Source organism: Cyclopterus lumpus, chromosome 21 (genome assembly GCF_009769545.1).
Source record: "Cyclopterus lumpus isolate fCycLum1 chromosome 21, fCycLum1.pri, whole genome shotgun sequence".
Lineage (NCBI taxonomy): Eukaryota > Metazoa > Chordata > Actinopteri > Perciformes > Cyclopteridae > Cyclopterus > Cyclopterus lumpus.
The window spans coordinates 10,032,029-10,059,788 of NC_046986.1; the positions used below are offsets into that span (position 1 = coordinate 10,032,029).

General features: G+C 42.7%; 1 protein-coding gene across 2 annotated transcripts in view; it reads left to right on the forward strand.

Moving 5' to 3' along the window:
• The first annotated feature begins 8,684 nt into the window (after positions 1–8,684).
• The window catches only part of LOC117750984 (FERM, ARHGEF and pleckstrin domain-containing protein 1), a 48,721-nt gene continuing 29,645 nt past the window's right edge, over positions 8,685–27,760 (forward strand). Inside the window, exons 1-2 of one of the 2 annotated variants that reach the window (XM_034562468.1) lie at positions 8,685–9,100; positions 12,661–12,867. In XM_034562468.1, the coding sequence (XP_034418359.1) occupies positions 12,688–12,867 (180 nt within the window). In that variant the 5' untranslated portion in view covers positions 8,685–9,100; positions 12,661–12,687. The remainder of the gene's footprint in view (positions 9,101–12,660; positions 12,868–27,760) is intronic. The other variant, XM_034562469.1, reaches the window with a different exon arrangement.

The window sequence follows — 27,760 nt, forward strand, 5'->3', positions numbered from 1 at the left end:
CATGTCTAACTGAAGAAAGCCAAACATAGTCACTGCTGCTCATGCACCACGTGACTCCTCCTCAGTATCCTGCTTTTGGTTGGTTTTCGTCAGGGCTCAGCTTAGTTTTGGGTAGTTTGTTATTCTCCTTGTTATTTGGAGGAGGAGGAAAGGTACACACGTTGTGCACTCCACATGGAACATAGCTGTGCTTTCATTTGTTTGGATCCCTTTTAGTCTGGCATCTCAGGCGTCGGCTAATACCTGTCGATAGCTTTTACTAAAGAGAAAACAGCTGTTTTGTTAGCGACCTCAGCTCCCATCAGGCTTTGAAAGCCTTACTTTGACAACATTTCATAGGAGATGACAACAACAACAACAAAATATTTTTTCATCTTTTTTAAAATGACAGTATACTGACTGGTTTTGGCCAGTCTTTATACTGACCTTTTAACCTGAGTAGAGTGTATCATGGTTCAACAGTAAATACAACTATTTGAAACATATTATTAGAGACATACGGTACATTTTACATTTTTACAGTTGCTACATTTGAGATTTCTTCAAGGTCACATCATTTGATGAATGATAGACTAAGCTGTAACACCTTGTTTTATTTGAGGATTCTGCAACAATGCACTCTGCAGTTTAACATAGAAACACAGATTGTGCAATAAATAGGATAACCTATTACACAGTAGTCAAAATAAATCTTATTTATAAATGCATTTTTATATATAAACCCTTCAGTTTTGGTTAACATGGATTTGTAGTTAATCCCTCGTGCCAGAGAGTGTGCGGAACCACACATTGAATTTAAAGATTAAATGTTTTTTAGAGCTGATTAAAAATGACGGACTCCTCCGTGTTTTGGGTTCTCCTTTTTTCTTGATTTGCCTCCCAACTAATTTTCTAAGTACTGATGCAGAGTGGAAGTGGCCTGTTGGGAGAATTGGCGGTTAATGGATCCGAGAAAAGTGTCTGTCAGCATGTCCTCTGAGGCGCTTGTCAACATCCCCCTTCAGCTCGGTGTAAGTGGAGCTACACAGCGAGCCCGTGTGACCTGGTTGTGCTTCCTTGCTAGCTGAGGTTTCTCTAACCAGCCGGATGAGACCGGGCAGAGGGCGAAAGCAGCTGAAGGTGAGAAGTCTCAGTGGGCTTCATTAGGAGACCAGAAGCCCTCCGGCATCACTCACTTTTCAGCAGCATCATTTGGGCTTGTGGTAACATATGGTCAAACGCAGTTTAATGTAGTTGTCCATCGAGAGAGCTTTAATGAGAATGGATTACCGAATGCTTTGCAGGAATCAGCCTAATTTGTGGAGCTTTTGTCTCTTTGGCCTTTTTAAAATGTCACTGCGCACTCCCCCAGTTCCCTTTTTTCTCAAGTCCATGAAGCGTTGAAGAAATAAAGACTTTCAAGGAAACGATAGCATCATGAGATGTTGAATTCCCAGTGGGGAACGGACTGGAAAATAAAAATAAATTCAGCTTGACAACAAAACCCCCCTTGAGTTTCATGGATTAGGCGCTAACTTATTGTGACCCGTTCTCGGATCAGTAAACCGGGGGGGGGGGCTCAGAGACACTGCAGCTGTGTGACTCAGCACAGCGTGTTTGTTCCAGCTGAGATCCTCGACATCAGTATGTCAAATGTCAAGATGAAAGGGGGGGAGCTGCATGAGTCACGCCTCCACCCCCATCGCTGCCAGACTGCAGCACAATCCCTGGGGTGTCTGTGTGGGATAGAGCAGGCCATGACAAAATGCCATGTCTGCCCTGTGCACTTTTAATCCAGGGGCTGTGAGTTCATGAGGCTGTTATCCTGAGGAGTAGAGGAGTCCCCTGCCAGCCCAGCAGTTTTGAGGATGAAGGAGATTCCGATGCTCAGACTGAACAAAAGAGCCTTTAAATTGCTTTAATTGTCTCATTGATCAGCGGAGCATTAAAAGTCTCAATGCATTCCAGGCGGGTGGGGGGGGGGGGGGGGGGGGGGAGCATGACCGAAAGGGGTTGTGGAAATCCATAGGGTGAGATGTAAAAGGGAGAAATTACACAATTAGAGGGAACATTTTCCCCATGAGGCACAACAGGTCATGCTTAAGGTATCCACCTTGCCCTAATGGTGATGCATTACTTTTACAGCATTGTGGAACACCCGAGGACGTGCTCCTCGCTGAACATGGAGACTGGTTATTTATTGATTGCTTGTGCCGGACCTCCGTTGAAGAGAACCGAGCTATTCTCAGCCCACATTCCCCCCCCAATCCCCTGATGTTTCATGCCTTTTTATATCGGAAACAATGTTATTGTGCAGGGGGGGGGGGGGGGGGGGACAAACAAACCGAGCTACTGTCAGAAGGCCCAATAACTAGGTGTCATGGCAACCAGATGGTAACACATGAGTTGTCAATTTCACAGTCTAATTTGCAGCTGTAACACAGGAGTGTGTGTGTGTGTGGGGGGGATGATCTGTGTAAGGACACATTCCTCAACTGGATACATGTGTTTATGTCATAATCCATGTCGCCATTAAAGGGTGAGTTCACCTAAATCACAACATATTGTATGTTGTCAGTAATCACTAGAGGTGTCCAGATATGCAAATATACATTATTTCTTTCATAGAAAGTAGTTCATAATTGTATTTACTTTTATTGGGTTTCAGATTAGGATTTTACAATCTAAATACATGACCAGTCTATAAAATATAATACATTGTTATTACACTACCAAACACTATATTAAGTGGTATATTTTAGATAGAAATAGTTTTGATTTTGAGCTTTTGAGGTGTTGGTCAGCAGATTTTGTGACGGACCTGTAGAGTTCACATTTAATTTAGCATTGATGCACAGTGATACATATATATATAATGTTGTTGTATAAACTGATTACTAGAAAGGAGACAAGTGTGCTGGAGAAGTGACTTACTTTGTGCTTTCTGTTGTCAGTTCTCAGACGTAAGGGGTCAAACATATTCCCTCCTGCATGCATATTGGAATTTCGGCGTTTTCCCACCAGATTAGCTTGAAAGCGAAAATCGCATTTTAAGAGCGACACTTTGGAGATGGAGAAAAGCCGACAGTGAGTAACTCAGTTTCATGCACAATCACTCGGATGAATGTTTCCGTCTTTGTCGCAGTTACTTCGTGACCGTTGTGTTGAAATTGTTCTCACAGCATCCAGACTTCAATATACCATCTGTCACTGTTATGTAGTCTTCTAAAATTATAAATTGGAGTACTAATTGCAGGGATTCATACAAAAGCTGAAGGATTTGGTGTATTCTTACACGTGGTTCAAGACAAAACATTCACAGGCTTTTTTTTGTACGTTAATATAAACAGAACAAACAACACAAAGCAACACAGCGAAGGAATTGTAGCTCCACTTTTTATTATTATTTTGATATCTTTTTATTGAACTTTTCCAATATGCATTTACTTGCCAAAACATGTCAAATGACAAATAACAACACTCAACATTACAACGATGAAATACACTAAGACCAATGCATAATTAGATCAAATAAAAGCACAAAGCAACAACACCCGTCAACAAAAACGAGTACAAAAACAAAGCTTGCCAAACACTCTGAGATACAGGATAGAGATGCAGGCGAGCTCTACTTATGCTCATTTATAGTCATGTTGGACACCGTCACTACAGATATTAGACAACGTGTCAAAGATGGCTGATCATCATGGTGCATGGTTTGAGCAGCTCCAAAACAAATGGTGGTTTCCTCCTGATGACAGCAATAAACCATGTGTTATACATAACTACAGACAGCCATACTGTCCCCAAGTATGATACAAATCTGACAAAATCTAAATAAGGTCAGGCAGAGAATCTCTAATTCTAGCCTAATTCATGCAAACAGCAATGTGGCAGTAATAAAACTCTCAGTAATCCTGCTGCCTTTATATATGTAGTAATAGAGCATGCAATGAGGCTCCCCCCTGCTGGTTCCCTTCTCTTGTAGAGGTGGAGGGCTCAGCAGGAGCTCCGCGGTGTTCGTGTCTAAGAGGAGGATGCCTCATTCTAGAGAGCCTTGGATGGATGCCGAACACTGGAAAAGACACCTTAAGATATCAAATGTCTCAACACAGGCATCATAATAGCATCTGCTGACAATAACGATTGACTCTCTAATTAGTGAAGAAGGTTTTGGGTCTCATCTGAGGTCTTTAAACTCTGAGACTCGTTTTCCCCGTCTTGTTTTGAAAACAGTGATGAGAAAATGGCCTCACGGGAACTGTTGGGTCAAAGAGTGCGCGCTTCAATCAAAGACTGTTAAAAACTAATCAGAGATGTGATTCAACCAACATTAGAATTCATACAAATGTTGCTGATTTCAGAGTATCTACCATAACAAGAGATAAATAAAGTGTGTTATAATTGTTGATTATACAGCCTGTCACTAACACACACAGATACGCTCACACACAAACACTGCCTGCCCTCGTCCATTTTATAAAAACATCAATTGTAATAAAATATAAGCAACTGGGATATTTTCAGATGGAGTTCAAACAGAGGAGATGGCATTGTTTGAAGTAAGCCAAACCAAGAAGCTCAGGCAATTAGACTATAGTTAGTAAGTCAGTGTGTGTGTGTGTGTGTGTGTGTGTGTGTGTGTGTGTGTGTGTGTGTGTGTGTGTGTGTGTGTGTGTGTGTGTGTGTGTCCGTGTGTGTGTGTGTGTGTGTGTGGCTCCAGACTCACTCCAGACTGACTGGAGCTGTGGGGGTTGGAGAAATGTAAAAGTCTAGCTTTGGCTTTAATGACCTGGTATTCAGAGTTAGTGGGAAGCGGTGACAGGGTATTAGATGCAGCTGCTGCTGCAGAGATTAAAATAGAAATGGAAATCTCATTTCCATCCTCTATTCATTCTTAAGGTGAATACACCCCCAGGGAACGATATTGTGTGGAAATGTAAAAAAAAAAAATTCAGGCGGCTGTCAGGTTGAATAGACCACTGGATTATATGCAAACTTGTAAAGGAGAAAAATAGGATTTGTATAATATATATATATATTATCTTGAGGGCCTGTCTTGAAACGGAAGCATAATTATTTTAGTTCTGTCCTTACACGTTGCAGATTCCTGAATTGATATGTTAAATCAATATACCAAACAGCAAGTCTGGGTAGGTTGTATTCCAGTATAGAAAGACATTGCACAGAGAGTGGGAGAAAGTATGTGGTTGCTAGGCAGATTAATCAGGCTGTGAGGTGGCATCATTTGAATCCCTTAACCTCGAGTACACAGGGTTGAAGGAAACTGGAAGCCTAAATTCTGGTCAGCTGATATGAATGATTGAGCTCTAGCAACTCTGTCTCCTAAAAATTATATTCCCCCAAAACTAAAATGTATTCTCAATTACGTTTGAGTAGAACTGTATTTTCTCCCTGATTACGTTTGTATTACAAACACGTTTCTAATCAACGTATCCGTTTGTTTTCTTGTATATTACTGTTATTAATTGGAAACAGCGTACTCTAGTCTTTATTGTTTTTCTGTTATTATTCTCTTCTAGTGATGTATGTGTCCATTTAATTGGCGTAATTTAACTCCCCAAAAAAACTGAAAAAAACCTTTACAGGGAAGAAAGAAATCTTCAGGAGCAACAGAGGAGGATCCCTCTCCCCGGATGGACAGAAGCAATAGATGTCATGTGTACAGAATGAACAGCGTTACAGAGTTACAACACATTCAATGAATATGACAGAAATTTCTGAATAATTAGTATCCATGATCCAGATTTCCACAATCCATGTAAACAGAAGGAGGTAGAGAGGAGGGGCATCAGCAGGGCCATGGCAGGAGGCAGGGCCACAGAGGCAGGAGGCCGACCCATGACCAGGTCAGGGGCGGGATGCAGGAAGCAGGGGCAAGGAGTCAGGAGGCAGGAGGCAGGGCCCAGGAGCCAGGAGCCAGGACCAGCTCCAGACACAAAATACAGTTCGACCTTATGAGGTCACTTGGGAATCCCCATTGATGGAAGTTGTATGAATCAGTTTAGGTGAAAAAAAACTACATTATGGTATACACGCACAGTTGTAGCATAAAAAAAGCATAATTTCAAATTACCCATTTATTAAAATAAGCAATGAGGTGGTGGGGGGAGAGGTTTGTTAGTGATCAAGCGAAAAGGCTTTTCCCAATACATTACTTCTTAAAAGCCTAATGCTGTCATAATGCGCTGATGGTACAAAATATACCTGAATTAAATTATCACTACAAAGCAATAGTAACAGAAAAATAATAAAGAGTAGAGTACGCTTTTCTTCTAATTAATAGCATTGTAGATTTAGCAAGAAAACAAACGGCAAAGATACGTTAATTAGAAACATATTTGTAATACGTCAAATACGTTTCTAGTCAAACATAATTGAGAATGCATTTTAGTTTTGGGGGAATGCAATTTTTAGGAGACAGGGTTAGCTCTAGAGTTAATATAAACATGGAAACGTGTTTTCTCACCCTGTGTCGATCAGTGGGAAGTTAACTTGGTAAATATTTGGTTATTACATAACTGAGATCACCAAGAACATGGCACCCATCTTAATTGCTTACATAACAAATCCAAAACAGCATTGTCTCTCGCCTGTTTTCTTTTTTCGCTGAAATGTTCATCTTTGCCTCAGTTCCAGTGCCTCCAGGGGGCCTCTGAAGCTGCCAAGACACTCAGTGTGATTTCTCTTCAGTCCCACACCACCGAGGAGACTTCTCCTCCTGCCAGTGAGAAGGTGGGCGAGCAGCAGAAATGAAATAGAGACAATAGAGATAAAATATCCCCGTCCCTGCACACAGCTCCATACATGGAGGAGTGGGCGATGTGGGGGCACCCGGTCCCAGCCAAAGCTCCAGGCCACCATCCATAAAACAGGACAGGAGAAGCATGGTATACAAATCAATGAACACTTAGGAGGATAGGCCCCACCGCAGAGATGCAAAACCCCCACAAAGAGAGATTTAAAGAACCCACCTCAAAGAGACACAATTTATTGATATTATTTCATGTTTAGAATTATTAAAGTATATGGCGATCAGTTGTTGAATGAATAGAATTGTAACTATCAATACTGTTTGTTATTGCCAAGAAGTAGGGTTTTTAATGTGAGTCTTAACACATTTGTACTCATTTAAAAAAATGTGCCCCCTTTCTTTAAAACTAAACCCGCCTGTCACCCCATAAAAAAAGTGTCTTAACCCGCTGGATTAATATATTTACATTTTGTGCAGTGTGGTATTCAAACTGTTTCAATTCTCATGCGTGACATGCCATGAGTTTTCCTAAGATACATAAGTCATAAGCGGCACAATCCACTCTTGTTGACTGTTACAGAGATGATTGTGCAAGAGAGGAAGAGACAGAAAACTTCCTTTTTATTTACATATTTATCTCATGTTGTCATGTGTTTGAACTTTTAAAGGCCTAGTGGGCTTGTGGTCCTGCTGCCTATCACCCATGCCTCATGGAAAGCCAAAGCACCCTCCAGTGGACCCTGAATAAAGTGCAGTGTCTTGAATTGTATTAAAGGTCACCTACAATACTCAGACTTCCTGTCCTCTCTGATCTCAACCACACCGTGTGTAAAATGCACCTTAAAAAATGCAAATGAATATAGGCTAAGCCTTAGCATGTTATAGTGCAAAAGAAAAAGAGAGTCCTTCAGCTGGTGGCTGCAGTGGATGCTGCTGCGTGGCAGTCCCTGTCTTACTATACTGACAAAGAACAGGCTACACACACTGTACAGACAACCAGGAAGGGACACACACACACACACACACACACACACACACACACACACACACTGCCTTAATCTAAATAAGACAGTATCTGTTTAAATCCAGGCGGGTCTTTGTTTGACAGTATTTGAAATGTACATCTGCGTTTCCGTGTATACATTAGTCAGAGACATTCCTTTAATACATCACAGTGTTTATTTGCAACAAATGTTTAGCATCTTGACTCACGCACTGATTTCTCTTGTTTACACTAAAATGAATACTTAAATAAATTCTGAACTACACCATGGTGCCAAGATAAATGATTAAATAAACATTTTAATAGAGCAAATCAAATTAGCCTCTACAGTCCCAGTGATTCACCGGTGGGTCAGTCTTTGTGTCAGGCCGATTCTGGGCTAATGTATATAAAACAATGAAATCTAGAACAATACCAATTAAAAAAGCATGGATTCAACAAAAGGATTAATGGTAATACTTCACTAAGTGTATAAACAACAAAACAAAGTATACCATTATAAGGCACTATGGATAAAGATGGTCTGACCTTAAAATGGACAGTTCACCCCAATATTTCCCCTTGTACCTGTAGTGCTATTTATCAATCTAGATTGTTTTGGCAAAACATATATTTGATCAAATCAACAGAAATTATGAGAGGGTCACAATTGGATTCATGGGATTAAAAAAACAAACATTTTCCTAACATTTTTCCTGTTGATGAATTATCCATGGGTATACTTTAATTTGCATTTCTTATCCTATACTTTTTATTTGCATTGAGCTGAGTTGTATGTTGATATAGTGTATGCTTTATGTTGTTGTATGTGTTGGTATAGAGTATGTTGCTTGTATGCTGTTTGGCAATAATTTAAAAAATAACAACCTCAGGTGAAAAACGAGTCATTGAACTGCTCATGTCCTCACACTAAGGCCGTAAAAAGGTAGTCATAGGGGGTCACGTCCCTCAAAAGCTGTGCACCCACCGGCTTATGTTTAATATCTGAATATACGGTAGTTCCAGTCGACGCCGCTAGATGGTGCTGCTGTCCTGTGTTACGCTGCTGCTGAGAAGGTGGAGGTGCTGCACCTCCTTCATTGTCTCAGTAGAAGGCACCAGGAGTGGATCCGCCACTCGGTTCAATGTAATCCCGTCTTTACCCGGCGCACTCACTCAGTCGTCCGCCATGGCGACCGCAGAAAGCCTCCTCTCCGGTCCGAGCCGCTTCTAAAAAAAAAAAAAAAACTCAAGCGGGCTTCCCTTCTTCTCTTCGAGACCGCTGGACGTGGATGTAACTAATCTCTCCTTTCGGCTGTGGGGAGGACATACGTGTGGAGAAACACCGCATTTCTAAAGAAGGGGTAAGAACCGTGCAGCCGGAGTCCCTTCACCCTGCGTGCTCTCCGGGGGAAGTGATTCAACTTGTTTGATGAGATTAGGGTTAATTCTTGGGAGTATGTTTGCCGTGTTGTTTTTGTGATCCCGAGGATTTCGAGGGAGGAGAATAACTACCAGTGTATGTTTAAAAAAAACAAACACACACACACAAAAAAAGAAAGAAAAGTGCAGCCACGAACTGTCCTATGTCGTCCTCCAGTGTGTGTGTGTTACATTGCACACCTTGGCTGCATGGAGGTGTGCAGACGCCGCAGTCATGTTTTCGTCGCTGCAATGCTTCTTCTTCTTCTTCACGTGTGACATTTAAATGACGAGGAGCGGTGCGATTGATGTCTGTCACTTATTAGTTTCCAGGTGAGTCCTGTCAATGCCACATCTACCGCACTGGCTGGTGAAGTCCTGAGGATTACAGCAGCCTGCTCTATTAACCCACATCACATCCATGGTGTGAGCACACCGGCAGACTTTCCCTTTCCTTGCACTATTTTTTTTCTCTTATCATTTGGGCAGTTTTGAGGAGAGGCTTGAATGGCAGCCACGCTCTGGTTGCAACATGCATGTATCTTGTTGGTTGTCATTCTCTTCACTTAAAACACATGTAACCTTGCCAGTAATATAGTGGGAACTTATGGTGATTCATGCAACGCCAGCCACACCCATGTATCAGTGACGGTTGCAGAACACAGAGGAAATTGAGCTCTTTTTTTTTTTTTTTTTGGCTGGTTTCGTGGAGGAGCTTCAGGTAGACAGCTGGCTGAGTCGGCCTCTGGCCATTCAGCTGTCACTAAAAGAGTCCAGCTGTGTAGTGTTGGACCGCACCGAGGGGCCCTCCAGCGCGCCCCTTGCACACAGAGGAGCCACTGTTACCAGCACAGAGACTCCACGAGCCAGCAGCCACAGCTCCGTGTTACACACTCGTGGGGAATTTCAAGCAAACAAGTTCAAAAGCAGGGCAGGAACCACTCTGGGGTCTGTAAATGTCCCTCGTGCACTGTGAACAGGGGGCGGCCCTGCTCTCATGTCACACTGTGGCCCCTGGACCAAGGGTGCCAGGCTGTGCAGCTCACTGGCGGCTGTGTTGTGCGTTTGTTCGGACCCCGAGTTCCCTCTTCAGAGGAGCACACAGACCGAGGCTCACGCCTGGCTGACAAACGATCCCTGGTGAAGGAGGGGAGGAAATAATCACCGTCTCCTCTTTCAACGGGCCTTTTGTTTGGAGAGTGTCTGGTAACATGGGCATGCATGTGCAGGTCATATAAAACACGAATGTACAGACTGTGGTCGACACACCTGCTAATAGTCAAGTGTGATGACACGCCGTAAGTGACTGGGCTTGAATTGAAACATCAGCTTGTTTCCATTCCAGCATGTGGTGTCCATCAGCCAGGGGGAGCGTTAGTCTGCCGATGAGTGCACAGACAGGTGCATTTATGAACATGCTCTCCTAACACTTGGCCCTTCTTGTTAGGGTTCATTAGCTTTTTATAGAAAAAAAGTAATTGGCTTGTTGAATCCAAATCCTTTTGAATCCCTTATTTCTGGCTTTCTGCATTCATAAAGTAACCAAAGAATGCATTTACAAATAAGTTCATAAGGGAAGAACTGAGCTTAACCAACATGATGTCCACCACATGTGTGAAAGGTAAGATGGATGGCATTTTCGATTTTTAGTTGAATGACTAATTGTTCTTTCTACTAATAAAAAGCAAGACCGGATAAGTACTTAACACATTGGTTAGTCCCAGAAGTTAAGAAATCTGCACATTTTAGAACCAGCTATCAGGAGACCACGTGAGTCATGAGTGCAGAGATGATTCTGACTTCCCAAATGGGAAGATCTGCTGCTCTCCTGTTTTATAGCACTTCAAATTGAATATCTTTATGCTTCAGAATGCTGGTCATCCAAAACAAGCAGTTTGAAGACGTCTGCTTGGGCGTTGGGAATTTGCAACTGACATTTTCTCCCAATTAATTAATTATGGACTAACTGATTAAGCTGTCAATTACAAAAATAATTGACAATTTAATGGATAATGAAAGTAATCGTTCGTTGCAGCCCTACTTTTCAGCATTGTGGCAATCAATCCGACTACAGTCTGCGGCGTTTGACTGGAAACGTCTTCTGAGCCTCTTCTAAGCGTCGGGCAGACCATCATCAGACATAATTTAGTGTATCCTCTGTCCTTGGTCTATTTTCTCTACAGCACTCTGCTGGATTACACTATCCACTTCTTTAAATGCCTTATTCAGCTTTCAGCTTCAACTTGGCAGCAGTCACTCACCTCTGCGGCGGCTGAACAGCTGCCCACTGGCCTCAGTACTCTGATGAAGCACTTGGTGAGGTCTCAGGATGACATCAGCCTGCTGGAATGTGCAATGAAGAGAGAATTAAGCAGGACAGCAGGGCCTCGGGGGATCTGGCTGTGGATACATGAGGGGTGGATAGCAGCCCGGCTCATGTGTCAACCCGGAGTGAATGATTCCACGACTTTGGCCCAATGCAGTCCGCCACCTGGGACAAGCAAAGAGCCACAGGGCACGTTACTCCCGATTCGACACCTCCTCTTTGATTTGAATATCAGATCCTCCATTGCGTCATGTGACCCGAGCAGAGGTTTACCACTTTGTTTGCCAGACCTGCCCTCACAGTCCTCACTTACACCTCCATTTATTTTAACCATTATCCATTACGTTTAGCTAACTTGTTAAACTGTTTATACATTACTTTTATACATTACTTTAATTTGTTCATCCATTACCTTCAGCTGTCTATTTTAAACATTTACCGATGTGAATGTTTAAAACAAAATTCAAATCCTAAATTCTTAATTTAGCTCCTCCACAATCTTTTAATGTAGCCTGGAAACCACAGAATGGGTCCAAGTACCCCATGGTGGGGAATGTGTGAGGCTAACGGCTCTAAGCAAGTCTCTACTGTGTATCTTTAAGAGCAACAGAGTAACATGGACGCTCTGTGGTAACACCTGAATTTAAATAGTTTATTTATATACAATGTTCTCTATTAGTTTTTTTTACTCTTTGCTCTCTGATTAATTAAATTCACTGCGCCTGCAGTGTCTTCACGTATTTGCCTTAATGCCCTTGAGACCAAATGACACCCAACTACGTATATGCCTGTGTCTCGTTGGTGTAAATGCCTTGCTTCTACAATGATCAGTGTATTGACTCTTTGATTTTACACTTTGTCCTTGTGATTCGTGTGTCAAATCAAACTAAGGCTGCTTTGATGTCAAGAATATGCTTGGATATTTCTTTACAGTAATTGGTTCTCCCACAGGCAACAATTATCATCCATTAGGGGCGAGTGCAAATACTGCATTTCAATTACTGTGTTAGTGTGACACTGCCGCCTGCCCTCTCGTCTCATTGTATTTCACCTGCTGCCTGCACCACTGATGCTCTGCAACTGTTGCAACTCCTCAGTTGCATTATTTTGTGTTCATGCTGAATGACTGCATGCGCTGGGGTTTTGCTTGACTTTCCTCTCTTGGTTTCTGTGCAGGCTGGGCAGTGAGCATTGCAGTGCAGCATGGCAGAGCCAGACCCGCAGCCAATGGCCTCTGGAACAGGGCAGCGTCTTGGAGCCCCGGACACTCTTGGCATCAGTACACTGGACCCTGGGCACAAACCCCCGGCCATGCCCCCTGGACGGCATGTCACCATCAGGGTCCGCATGTTGGACGACACAGAGGAGCTCTTTGACATCTCGGTGAGTTGTTGAAGCCATCTTGCTCAGACACACTTGTCGATAGGGATACTAATGTCGGATTGGGACTCCTCGTTACAGCACAGTAGCCAATAAGCATATCCCGTTCTCATCATAGCAGCTGCAGTCTGGAAACGGGTTGGCATGGCAACTGCCCGACGTTAAGTTGTTTAATGCATGGGTGAAACTGAAAGAATATATTTTAGTGTGTCAGGGTTCCTCCAGTTTATTGTAGGGGTATATCTTCCCTGCTTCTTAATCTGCCAAACTGTCACAAAGCTGATCTACAGCTGTCATCTACAACCCTCCTGACAACCTCTCAGGATAATTTCTAGGAAACATGGACACAATTTTATTTCACAGTTCTGTCCCACTTCGGTATGTTGAATCCATTTCTTAGATAATGTGATAAAAGAAGGAAGGTACTCAAAAGAGGCAACCACACGCTATGTCTTTGAATGAGAAGAGCTGCCATTTAAATTCCATTCATAATTTAATGATTTAGAGGATTAGCTTTCCCATCACAGAGATCTGCATTTAGACTTTCATATCGAAGCCATTTGCAGAGATTATGTTAAAGTTGAGCTAAAATTAGATCCTAATTGTGAATGCCATATTACATGCTGATATATTAAAGCTTTGGACATGAAGCAGATATCATTCTAAATGAAACTTGAATTTGAAAATCATTATATGTATTCTTCTTCACTTTCCTGAAGGCAAGACTAGATATTCTATATCATTCTTATATCATCATTCTTTAGTGGATTTTAATTTGAACAAGTTGTGCCCGTGTAAAGACTGGTATAGCACATTCCTCTGAGCTTCATTGTTGTCCAAAAACATAAAAAAATGATTAGCCACATAAAGCACTGAATGACACTCCACTGTATAGTTTATATTGCTGCTCTAAATACTCACTACTTCACCAAATGTGTATAAATCCACGGCTGAAAATGGTCCCAAAAATGTCACTATTTACCAGCCCTCATTTTTTAAAATCTAAATATGTATTCGTGACCCATTTAAAACGAGTTATATCTTCATTCGGACTTGATGATCCCAGAGTGACACAGATAGTGTCGATTGGTAGGTCAGATCATATTGAGTGACAGGCTAATGTATCATTGGTTTTGACAGAAAGAAAATATAGAATTATGTCAACATTATCCTTGAAGGCGATGAGAAAACTTTCAGACCGTCGGTACACCTTCCCACAGCAATGCTCTGAACTTGTGTTGTTTTAAAAAGGTGTCCTCAGTCCCTGATTTAATGGCAGAAACATAAGATGGAGTCGGTGAAAAGACTGTTATTTGTCTTAGAAGAGAAGAACAAGTCGCAGTCTGTGACCACCGTCATTCCTGCCTGGAAGAGAAGAGCGAGATGAGCGGATAGAGGAAAGTGGTGATTGAGGGAGACAGATACAGCAGCAGCCACAGAGGACCCTTTAAATGTAAATGGTTGAGGCTCAGGACTAATGCTGCTGAGCTCTACTGACAGTTGGTGAGCACGGAGGGTACGGTGGATGGGTCTTTCTGGCCGTTTCCCAATGCACTATGGGTAAATGTTGCTCCTAAAACGGGCGGCGGAGCTCCCTGTGCATGACCACTAATCTTTCTTGTGGTGTCATGTGTCGTACTTAATACTTGAGGCTTACAGTGAGGTCCTGTTTGATTGCCCTCATTTAACCCACATTATTTGATGTGTACTTTGGGTCCAGCGAGGCAGTAAAGACTTGTTTAGTTTTTTTGTTTTACAAGACAACATTCTTGATGTTCTCACTCGGCATGATGAGCAGATGTGCTGCATATGCTCTGTATTTTCTCAGGTTAGAACAATCAGTTCACCAATAGAGGCCTTTTCAAAATTGAATAGCATCCAGCCAGTAATGCTTCCATCGGGAAACGAGGCAGAGCATGAAGGGATTTATTCAGGGCTCGTAATCTGTGAAAACCTTCAGTGAAATTCTACTCTCTAAGGAACCTCAGAGTTTTGTTGGCACACAGTAGATTGTTGGTGTCCCAACGTTTGAGTGTTAAAGATCGCTCAATCCAGAGAACACTCTCATTAGTGCTTTAAATAGTTTTTACAGTGTCCATGTTCAATCTGTCTTTTGCTCCGTCTGTATCTTCTTGCTTCCACATGCTGTCACGTCTCATACAGTTTGAAACAGAGATTACGAAGCAATATCCTTGTCCTTGGAATAAAAAAAGCACCACAGTGAGATTGTCGTTGAGACAAATGTTGCACAGCAGGTGTAATGCATACGTGACCCGTGCTCCGCCACTAAGTGGGCCTTCTTGTGGCCGTAGCCGCCCATGATGGTGTAGTTGGTGATGCTGCTGTCACTGCAGCAGACATGCTGGGCAGAGACCATCTGAAGTATCGCTCGGGAGACGGTAACGAAAGGCCCCCGCTAACAGAAAGCTTTATTAACGCTCAATTTAACACGCATTATGTCCTCCATCTCAAGTCGGCACTTGAGATAGAAATCTCAGCGGGCTAGATATTGTCTTTGCCAAGAGGTGTGCAAGGAGTACATTAGCTAACATTCGGGGGGTGGAAAGATCTACTATCTTTTCAACGAAAATCTGTCTAATTGTTTTACATTTAGTTCAGTGTTGCTTCTAAAAACAGAAGCGGGGTAGATAGTAGACGTGGTGAGTAGAGGAAGATGGGTCCCTTTTTGAGCCCGAAGATTCCTCCACAAGAATTTGTTCTGGCACAGCTGTTTGGATGATAGGAGTCGCTCAACTTTAGCAGTGACTTCTTTTCCTTTCCATCAGCTAAGTCCCAGAAAAATGTCAGATATTTTTGGTCCAGATGAGGTGGAGGATACAGAAAACACATGTCAAATTGGCTCAGATCCTGCTGATAAATAATCTCTCCCCTGTAGCAGTAAAGTGAGAGAACTGCATGGTCTACAACCCACATTTGTCAAGCAATTATCTCCTTCCTTTATTTCGCAGCAGGAACAAACCGGAGTGTTCGAGAAGAGGCGGTTCATTTTACGTGATTTCATAGTCCGATTGTTTCGAGTAGGCTTTTAAAAAAAAAATGTTTATGTGCCTCTTTAAGAAAACATAAAGCAGCTAACCTCACCCTGTAACTGACCCCAAAGGCTTCAGTTCCTGCTCCTCTCGTTCAGAAGGGTAAGTTTCCACCTCAGCGGGCAGAATATCAGATGGTGGAGAAACAAAAAGAGGCCACCGAGCCATCTCATGGGTCGCATACCATACTGTGGCCTACTTAGCACTCTGGCTGGGAACACACTTGTGTTGATGCTGATGATGTTTGGCTGCACAGACCCGGACAACTGTCGACTGGCATTGAATAATAGGGACACTTCTGCCAAACAATATTGGTTTGTTTGGTTGAACTTTTTCGTTATGGATTTTGATAGAATTATTATTTTAAAAATGAAAATGGACAGCTTGCTTCCGTCCAATCAACTGGTGCAGAGTTCAGCGGAGCAGCAAACCTCAGTCGGACTTTGCAATCCTCGGGGCGAACTTACTCCGACTCTGACTGTACTGATGTGTTGACGCTTATGTTCGCTGACGGCTGGCCGAGGTTTGGCAGAAGTGGGCTGTGAGGAGTGTGAGTGTAGCATGGATTTAGGGGTTAGGGGGCGGGGGATGGGGTAGGTGGCTGGAGGCTGAGCGAAGAGAAGAGTCATGCTCATTCCTGTGAATGAAGGAAACTGTCAGGCTCCATTAGCCGGACCTTATGGCGAGAATACTAATGAATACAACCTGACATGTAATGTTCCAATGTACTTTCTATTAACACCGACATTACAACACAGACGTTCTCAATTGGAAATTCAGACATCTCTCTCTCTCTCTCTCTCTCTCTGTCTGCACTACTACTTCTGTTCTACCTCTCTAGCTATAATGAGCCACTAAGGAGTGCAGTTTGTCCTCTCCAGCCATTGCTTTGTCCATTACAGTCAAGGTACAGCCCCCTTAATTAACTGGGGGCTGTAGAGATAAATATTTAATCCATTAATTACAGACCCTTCACCTCTTGGCATTTGTGGTTTTTTTTTTACCCATATATTACTTTAGCTTTCCTAACTACTGATTAAGTCTACAGCAAATAAATACACAGCACAAGTAAAACGTTTCATGTTCATCCCAGCTAGGCTGATCCACCACTTGGTTCCAAACTCTAACATTTCAACTGTTAGATGGATTACCATGAACATTTATGGTTCAGTGAGGTTACATCTGAATTACTTTTCCTCTTGCAAGTCAAGGTTATCACTTATCCAGAAAAATATGCAATAAATTAAATAAACCAGTATAAAATGACTAGTTTATGAATTGGTTCAAATCTTTGTATTTGTTGATCCCCTGACCTTTCATCCATCAGGTCAACATTTTAATTTGACCAATACTTTTTATGACGAATACTCTCAAAACATTAAGTTAAGTGTCAATACGTTAAACCAGGATAGTTACCATTGTGAACCCACATCTTTTAGCCCAAAACGCCACTATTCGTGAGTACATGTCACAAGACACCGTACATCATGTGAATAATAATGTAATCATTGTGTCTGTAAAGTGTTGGGCGCTACTATGACAAAAAATTCCCCCTTGGGGATTAATAAAGTATCTATCTATCTATCTATCTATCTATCTATCTATCTATCTATCTATCTATCTATCTATCTATCTATCTATCTATCTATCTATCTATCTATCTATCTATCTATCTATCTATCTATCTATCTATCATTAGAGTAAAGACGTTTTGGTTTTGGTTTTCACAGCATGTAGTAGGTTGGGAGTATCATAACTGAATGTGGGGGTGTGACAGCATCAGCTTTTTATCAGTGACATCAGATTACAAATCGGTGGATTAAAGAGGTTTGTGAGTTGGATATCGCCCTCTGATAATCCATCATCATAACCAACGCTGATCTGTCTACAGATAGTAGAACACATTGAAGCCAACATTACCTTATGCTTCTTAAATACCTGGGCAATGTAAAGCCCTATCCACATCCTGGCAGGAAGCGTATCTGAGGTCGGCCCACTGACTCACAATCGTGTTTGCTACAGAGTTCATGTGACGGGGTGTAATTCATCTCTCACTGAGAAGCTGACCACGCTGTCCGTAATCTCGATGTATCATCCTCGCAGCTGGATCCATAGTTTATCACTACCATTTCCAACATTTGTCACAGCAGAGTAGATACAGATGCGTGCAGATGAGTGAGATGTGAGATAAAATCATCTATATTGCTTGTGATATTCAACCTATTTTTGGCCACAGACATTTGATGCTTGGGGAGATTTGTTTTTGTTGTTGTATTTTCCCCTTTCCCATAACTAAAGCATGTTAATGGGGCTGCCGAGACCACCCAGGCTAAAGGGAGCAATGTCACAAATAGAAGGACCTGCATGCTCTAGCGCAAGACTCTCGCGCCAGTCCAGAGGGCTTACCATCGTCCCACCAGTTGCCATTCTACATCCCATATGCTGTCACCCATTCATTGTGAGGGGAAGCAATTAGAACAGCTCCAGCATGCCTTGTGGCCCGCTGACTGGCAATGAGGTCCTGTCTTAATGAGTAGAAACATGATGAAGGGCTTCTTTCAGCTCTGTCTGGCCCTGACTGGCCCCGGCGTGTGGAAGAGGAGCTTAAATGTTTCTGCTGTTGGAGCCACTTTGAGATCAATGCCCACATGCACACAGTCGGCTATAAGAAGAGCACATGCAGCCACATTTTCACTGCAGATCTGGATAGCAATTACTCAATTAATTGGATTGGATAAGGCTCCGTTTTACATGTCAATGTGCTCATTAAATGTGACCACCATGCTAATGCCATTGGTATATAATACAATAAGTTAATTACGTGAATCGGTGTGTCAATTACGGTTCTGATTTTGAAGAATCTACCCCCCATTAATTTTCCTTACAGCAGTAAACGTTTATTTTGTTATAATAAATTATGTTCATGGTCATTTTTCCCCACTGTGCTCTGACATTTAATTGACCAAACTATGAATTGTTTAGTTGGGGAAAATACTCTTCTGACTAGTCAATAATGAAAATAAACATTAGATATGATTGGTGCAGTGCTAACAGTTGATCTATGGGGATATCATGCTTTAAAGGAATGATTCAACGTTTGGGGTAAAACATTTACTCACTTTCTTGTTGAGAGTTATGTGGGAAGATCAATACCACGCTCAAGTTTGTATATTATATGCAGTTTGTAGCTACAGCCAGCAGCTTAGCTTAGTTTAGAATAAGACTGGAAAGGGGGTGAAACTGCTATCCTGGATATGCCTCAAAAGCTCCATAATGACCATACGCATTTTAGTTTTTTAAAAAACATTATTTGCTTATATGGTTAATACTTCTCCACTGATCATGCTGTAGATTCATATCCGAAAGCACATACTGTATGTTCAGAGGGGAAATCCCCCCTGATTAGTAATCCTTTGCTTGGCTAAAATGTCTTGGTACTTTTGTTTTTGTATGCTGTTATTAGAAAGTATTAATTCTGTGAAAATCAGCATAAACGCTCCATCACAATCGATAATGCGATGAAAGCTCCCCGTGTATGTGAAAGGACTCACAGGGATTTCATCGTTTGCAAAGATGGCCATAATTGAGATTCGAGCTACATACTATTTGTGCAAAGGTTCTTACTATCTCATGTTCCGAGGCGACGCGTCGACTGTAACGAAGGCAGAGCTCAGAGGGAGTGAGGCCGTCTGGTCTCCTCTCTTGAAGCAGCGTGCTAAAGCCTGTTAAACTCAGCGCTGCGTGGGGACACGGTCTGCTTCCCCAGCCTCATGGCGCATTAGTGTGTGTGTGTGTGTGTGTGGGGGGGGAACTGACAGAGGTGGTGGTGGTTGAAATATTTTTGGCACAGAGGTATGATTTGGCAACAATATTTCTTGATGAGCTGTCATTGGCAGAATATGAATGCAAATTGGATTTGATTGGCAGAAGCCGCTCAGCCCAAAGCGACAAATCCAGCCCCCACCTCCAGTTTACATCATGTAAATGAGTTTTCTAAACCCATTAGCAGCACTCCCCGATCCCTAATGTGAGTCATGCACAAGCAACAGTGAGATCTATTCAGATTTACGGTGCTGTGACTGTAGCTCCATTCCCCTGGTGCAGATGGCCATGTTTAGGTTCACAAAGTGTGCCTCTGTTGTGCAGAATGAATGTGCTCCTGTAGCTCCTTTCCAAACTGGTAGAAAGATGCGAGGAGTTGTAATCATGGTAATCTCCCCCTCCCTTCCTCTTTAGTAATCTGGTCCTTACAGAGAGTTGTGAATGGAAGGTTGTTAGAGACGGTGTACAGATGAATAGCTCCTCTTCGTTTTTAAATCTCATGTCACCTTGAAAGTGTTTGCAGCCCGACTGTGGAGACAATCAGAAAGAGACCTTGATGCAGCTGGGATTCTGGGAATTACCTGAATCCAGATATCTGATGTTTTTCTCTGCTGTCTGTTCAGCTAACATATTACATTTGCTCTCTTTTGGGAGCCTTAAAATGGAAGCACTTCATGTTTCTTTTCTTTAAGCCCGCTGCCCCAGTAGTATTGCATTAGCCCACTTTAAGCTGTTGTTGTTCTCTCCGTTATTCTCTGTGGCCTCCTGTCACGGAAAAAAATTAATAATTTGCCATCCATCATCCCTCCCTCTGCTGCTCGAAAGCACCTTGTTGGCACGGCTGCCTCGACCTTTGAGCTGTGTGTGTGTGTGAATATGCTCCCTCTGAGCCGGTAGTGTGGATCCTAGCATGATGCCCTCTCTGTGAACATACATCGCTATGAATTTCAACACTGTGCGAGTTCATGTTTGAAAGGGCACATGGAATCACGCTGGTCTATGTGCGGGTTGCCATGGCTACATATAGAGGTGGACGAGGAGCGTCTGAGCCGGTTGCCATGCGGCAGAGTTCTGTCTTTTACTGATATCTGCCGAGGAGGACGGGGGTGGGGGGGGACACTAACACTAACACTAGTATGGGGATACGCTGCTGCACACCAATTATGACTAACATATTCAGGAGACACAGCCTACATCACTGTGGGCTCTGGGTGTGTGCAAGTGGCTTTTTCATATTCAAATCCATTGACTTAAAATATGAAAGACAATAAGGTTTGAGGGATTATTAGCTCATCTTGGTTGCAGTGCTGGTTAACCCAGTTTCCCTGAAAGATGGCATTGTGTTTAAAGGTGGCAGGGGTTTTGGGGGAGGGGGTCATATGCTTGCAATATAAAAAATATATAAGATGCGTCTGCTACTGTAGATTCAGTGGTGGTTTTGGAGGCTCACACATGTAGCGCATTCCTTTCTTTTTTTTTTTCTCTGGTGAATGATACACATTGAGGCTGGAAAATATTTAAAGTGTTCAGTAATGCGAGTGTGGCATGTGCCTTGCATCGTTCTTGCACTGACTGAAAATATTCTCATGCTTTCCGAACATGAACTCTGAACCCTTGGTTGCCTTTTCTCTCGTGGCATGAAATTGAAAATCCACCAGCGGAATACGGTTAAGGGAGGGGGAGTGGTTGTTTTCTCACGCGCCATTCCCCCCCCCCCCACACTCCACATCCATAAATGTAATTGGGTCGTGAAGGATGAGAGACACAGGAGAGGAGCAACACTGGGAATTATGTTGTGGCTGGGAATCAAACACATTTGAGTCTTAAAGATAAACTGCATTTTCATCAGAAGTTGTATCTAAACTACTAATGCTACTTACAAAAAGAAAGAAAAAGTTAAATTAAAAATATTTTTGTTTTAGAGATGAATTAGTACACAAATAGGATTGCAAATTGTTGTTCTTTAGTGTCTTTATTTTTGCAATAACCAGTAACCTCTCAGCTGTGACAGGCTGCACAGTACATGCCTCAGTTTCCCATCGACCTTAGTCCCGTAGACCTGAGATCGTCTTTTGTGGATTTACCTGTGCAGTCACAGAATGTGTTTTCTTTTCTTTTTCCATTTTGTCGACGGCAGTGTTTGCAGAATGGCAGCGTTTTGGTAACAGTGGATGAATAATATGACTGAACGCTTGTCCATAACCAATCCAGGCTTTCCCAGGTTGTTAGGGTATTCTTCACAGCATCCTGAACTCAGATATGGATCATGCATTTGGTTGGAATGTGCATAACTAAACGGCGCGATTCCCTCTCAGAAACATGTTACATATTTCCTGTGAGAGATGCCGCAATCAAAAGAAATACTTTTTTTTTTTTTTTTTTTTTTAAGAAAAAAAAAAAGAGGAGAACATGGTTCTATTGGAGTGTGAGCGATTAATTGAAAGCCATTTACTCTGCCTCACTCATGAGGTTTCCTGGAAGGACGGACTGCACAGAGTCCTGAGGAAAGCCGTCGCTGCTGTCAGCTTTTGTCCGACACCATTATGCCGCGCTGCTTTCTATACTGTGCACAGGTGCATTGGGAAATGTGATGCCTTTTTATAATAAGTCTTGTTCCTATGGTAACCAAGATGGATGTCCTCATGTTTGTCTGGTTCAGACTGCAGTGACGTCGACTCTGCCCGGGTGACCGTTTATCAATACACAGAGAAAGGACGAGGCGTGTGCAAACATAACCTGTGATCTTTTTGTGGACACGTGAAGGTGGATTCCTTTTGACTTCTTATGCACATCCATAATTCCATTGAATGTCAGCCTTTGATGACGGCGTTCTGATCCTTTCATTAAGCTCTTGAACTGTGGCACTTTGTCCCTCTGACTTAGCAGCAAGGTTGGTAGGCATCCCAGTACATGAGGGGTGTGGCAGCAGTGCTGCTCCTAACTAGCCTCCCCTCTCCCTGTGATGTCCTCCTGGTCTCAAATAAAGGGTGAACCCCTCGTGGGAACCGGTTTGCCTCAGCAGTACTGCCGCTCTGCTATGAATTATGAATTTCTCATTGAGATTCAGGGGGCTAATTAACACGTATAGGACAAGTGTGATATCTTGGGATTATCCTTATCCTGTGGTGCCGTATTTTACTCCTGTTTGCTCTGGCTTCACCTTCCCTGCGCAGATCTCCTGGAATGTTCTTATCAGTTACAAAGATATAGCCGTGTGCTGCCGCACTACATATGCTGCTCTTGCTTGCTCATGTTATTTTCCTGCCATGCCTCGGTGGTAATTAAAACGCAGATCGCTTCATTTCACCCCGGCTCTGTTTTTCGGTCAGCGCTGTAGCTCTGCCTGCAGTGAAGCCGTTCCCATGATGCATTTGCTTGACATGTTGCGTATCAGAATTCCTTGCAGCCGAGTCTGTCTCCCACTGCTGCCTGGCAGTAATTGAAGTGTGTGTGTGTGTGTGTGTGTGTGTGTGTGTGTGTGTGTGTGTGTGTGTGTGTGTGTGTGAAACCTGTAGCCCCAGCTGCAATCCTGCTGGATAGGTATTGACCTGCTAACAACCGCCCCTACCCCCTCCTTATTAAAGTGTGAACTGTTACATAAGCTACCAGGGAGAATAGAAAACCAGACGCTTTCATCTGTCGTGTTTTTGGTTCCTTCCTCTCTTTCAGCATTTTTGGCTTTCAGTCCAAGCATCCCAACTTTTAAACTTTTCTCTGGCTGTCTCTATTGGAAGGTGACACACGGAAGTCCAGCGCTGAAAGAATCAAAGCTCTGTCAATGGGTCCAATGTGGGAATGCCCCTTAAAAAATATCACAAGATTTGTCCCAGGCAACATCTGCTTTCACACAACCAGCGGGGGTTGGTCTTTTCTGGGCATTTAAGGTCTGTGGAGTCTCTCAATAGCATCAGCTGTCATTGCAAGGGCTCGTTGAGTAGCTCGCTCGAGCAGGCGGTTTTATTCTAATGACTTCTTGCCGTTTTGTGTCCTTGTGAGCTGCAGAAGTTGAATAACAAGGTCAGCCATGTTAAGTACGGCTGACATGTCTTCAGTTTGATTCACATACTGCCTCTCGCCGTACAGTTAAAGATGATCTTATTGAACTTCTTGCGAACTTTCTTGTTTGTGTCTACATGCATATTCTCTGTTTATTAGAGAAATGGATTGGTAGTCTAATTAATCATCTTGTTTTTACATTCTGCTGGAGACGGGTCTTGTGGTTTTAGTGTGGCTTGCTTTATTTAATTACACACAGTACAAATGTTGTATGTGTGACCACTCGCATATGCTCAGTTGACCTCATTTTAAACAGACACGACGGTATGGAAGCATTAAGCCTATTACACATATATTTGGTTAGTGAAATTACACTTAAATGATTTATACGGCCCAGTCAAACGTGAACCATGTGGTTTGGATGCCATCATTAGTGGAAGAGTCAAAGTGTGAATGCCGAGTAACCAATAGTATGACCCTCATCGTCCTTTTGTTTATGATGAAACACAGAGCCAATCAAATTCAGCACATACAGATCACTGATAACAGGAAACAAAACGTGCAGTGAAATGAGGATATTATAGCAGCAAATGAAGGATATACAACATGCAACTAATATTAGTCGACAGACTCCCATCAGATTTCATGATCTGATACTCGGAACTAAACCTTAAGGGCAGCCATGTTGCTGCATGCTGTAGGTTACCATGGAGATCTTTCCCTGGTTAAAAAGTGAGCCAGCATTGTGCGACTGAAAGCCAGGGTTGCACCCAGCATTGGCTGGCTAACCTCCCCTGGTGAGACGAACCCCAGGCCTGCATTCAAAACACTTCAGAGAGAACCTCTCAAGCCTTAAACCTCTTACTCGCAGAAACACTCATGTTCCCCTCTCATCTATTCTTTATGGGTTGTTAAATTAGTCAGAGTGGGTGGTTGTTTCTTTCTCCGAGAACCCTTAAACGCAGCACTCTAAAGCCAGAGTCCAGAGTTACCATACCCTCTGTCGGTCTGTCCGTGGTCACATCCTTGCTGGTTGTTTTAAAAGTCTCACTAATTTCATAGCACATGGAGATGGTTTTGGGTGTGCTGGAGAAGCCACGATGAACAGGGCGTTGTATTGGCCCCACGATGTATTTTGGCTTCTAAAAACCATGTTATGGTCTCAGTAATCACAACAATATTGCATGGAGATATGGAGCGAAACGCTGTCCGTCTAAACGTAGGGCGCACACGTTACACCATAGAATGATTGAAATAAAAAGATAATTACTCCCTATTTAACCTCAACCGCATGCTTCCCTTCAGCTCCAGAAGACCCTTCTAAAGATATATCATTTTTTTTCCTCCGAGATTAGGAGTCACAATCTTCCTTATGTTGCCATGGTAACTGGCATTTGCTCTGTCTTCCAGTGGAGAAGGATTGGTATTCTCTACTCATTCACAGAGGCCTAAATTCCTGCTGGACCTGGTGGCCTGCAGACATGGAGCAACAGCTGCCTTCACAGAGGCTGCGCCTGCTCTAGCATGTGTTTGCCAGCTCGAGTTTGTGCCCGAGTTCTCCACCGACAACTTTGAATGTGAGATTTCACCTCAGGACCGCGTCCACATTTGTCACGCTGTGGAGAACAAGTGCTAATACTTCCCGCCACAGGCTGGTTCACGGGGAGGGCTGAGGCTTTAAGCTGCGCTGCATAAAAAGGGGCGGTATGAAACTGCGGTGAATGTTATGTGTCAAAGGGACTTGACGCCTGGTCCGAACCGCGCTGCGTAGTTTCTTCAGTGCTCCTGAAACCCAATCGCAATTCTCATTGTAAGTCTCTGACTACCGTCTGCTCAGATTTTTTTTTAGAGCAATAACCCAAACAGAGGAAAACTAAAGCAATACACAAGTGATTGGATGGATTGCCATTACATGTAAAAACAGATATTCATGAGGATGATTCCTCCTGACTTTTTTTCTCTAGCGCCACCCGAAGGTTTGACACATAGTGGTTTCAAGTGAAATGTCTTAACAACTACTGGATGGATTGGCATGAAATGTGGTACCTTTTGGTTCCTTGTGTCTAGAACTTTAGATCTGCTCCGATACAGCCTGGATTCTTGATTGTCCATCGGCAAGTATGCACCGCTCCCATATCAAGTCTATCCTAAGCTTCGGAAAAATCTATCATGTAAGTAGCTATACGAGTGAGTTATCTCGTTTCTTTCTCATTCCGGTTGAGAGTTTACACATGAGCATTACCGATCAGTCACGTGCTAGTGGAGTCGGCTCGAGATGGCTAAATGTCAGCAATTTGGAAATATTTTCCACCAGTAAAACTGTGTTTAATAAGCATATTAGCTCTAAGAAATCAGCAGCACCAAGAATATCAATAAGACATGTGTTCTCCAAACAAAACCACACTTATTTAAAGTCTGCTGTCTCATCCAGCGTGCCCAGAGACACTGACACAGTATATTTTAAAGACCTAATGAGCACCTATTTTGAGTTCAATGGTTATAGCAGCGGCATCACGGGTGCTTTTTTACACTGAGAGTGCTTTCTTAGCTGTTGACCTTAATCCTCGTCCACAGGAAGTGCAGCCTTGGTCTGAGGCTCTTGTCTCTACATCTGCGTGCTCTAAGGTCAACTATATTCCGACAGGGAAATCCCAGAACACCTTCACACTAGCCAAGTGGTAATTAGAGGTTCATTGTGAAAACATTAAAAAAACATAAACATGATCTTTGACTTCTTGTTTTTGCGGACCCTGGAGGGGGTGTTGCTGCAGCTGTTGACTAAATACTTTTGAAAGAAAAACACTCGCCTATGTTTGGCCTGATTTGATACCTTTCAACCGCCTTTTATTCTAAAAGAAATGACGACATGTTTTCCTATGTGCTTGCGATGAAATGTGGCTATATTTGACAAGGTTTTGGATGTGAGGTCACAAGAGCTATCATCAGTAAGGTCTCTCGACTACATCACAGGGCAGAGAGCCTCTGGATTTGCGGCACCGGTGGATAAGTAGTTTAAGGCTAATCTCGAGGAGGCCAATTGATTGGCCTCACCAGTAAAGCAGCATGTGCAGCTGTCACTATTTATTACTGGTGCAGATTATGGGGGGGTGAACGTGCGGCAGGACGGATCCAACTCCCGCAACTTTCTTCGAGAGACCTGCCTGCCGCAGCTCTGGAGAGACTCTTCAACACCACACAAGCGCCCAATTATCATCTACTTCACATGCCCTGTCTTGCAATGAAACATAATATGTGTATCCGCCCCGGCTCTTTCTTGGCCCATGCGACATCCACCAAGTTTCATGAAAAACAGGCTGGTTTTTTTTTCCCGTAATCCTGCAGACAAAAAAAAAACATATCCTCCTTGGCCGAAGCAATTAGAGTTAGAATGTGAGTTGGACTGTGAATAATCAAATAAATTGAAGGATTAATTGAGAGATTAAAAAAGAAATTGGAATACTCATTAGTTTAAGCCTTAATTAGGAGTGGGTGATATGGATATAATCGTCCGTCATGGTATAGGTAGACTTAAATGCAAAAACAATTAGTTGATTCATTCTTTACTCGATTACCTGAAAATGAATTGGCGGCTAATTTGATGATTTGATTCATTGTTTCAGTTATTTCTCAAGAGGAGATTACAATGTTGTCTTGGTTATAGCATTTAATGATGTATATGAGCTGCTTTTCTTTATCATATATGATAGTAGGTTGAACATCAGAATCTTGGGCTACTAGAAATTATAATGGGCATTCTTTTGTAATTTTTCTGAATATAACCCTAGAAGTAGTATCTATATATAAGTCTGGATATAATACGTTTTCTGCTAAATCGATAAAGAAACCGTTAAACTAGGTACTTGATAGGTACTTCTAGTGAAGTTATGGTGCTAGTTGATGGACAATGTTGCCCACGATGAACCAATACACATTGAGAAATGAATGGTAGAGCAATCTTGACGAATACGTTATGGCACATATTTATTGTTCCCGGTCTACATCCCATCCACCAAACCAGCCCAAATCAA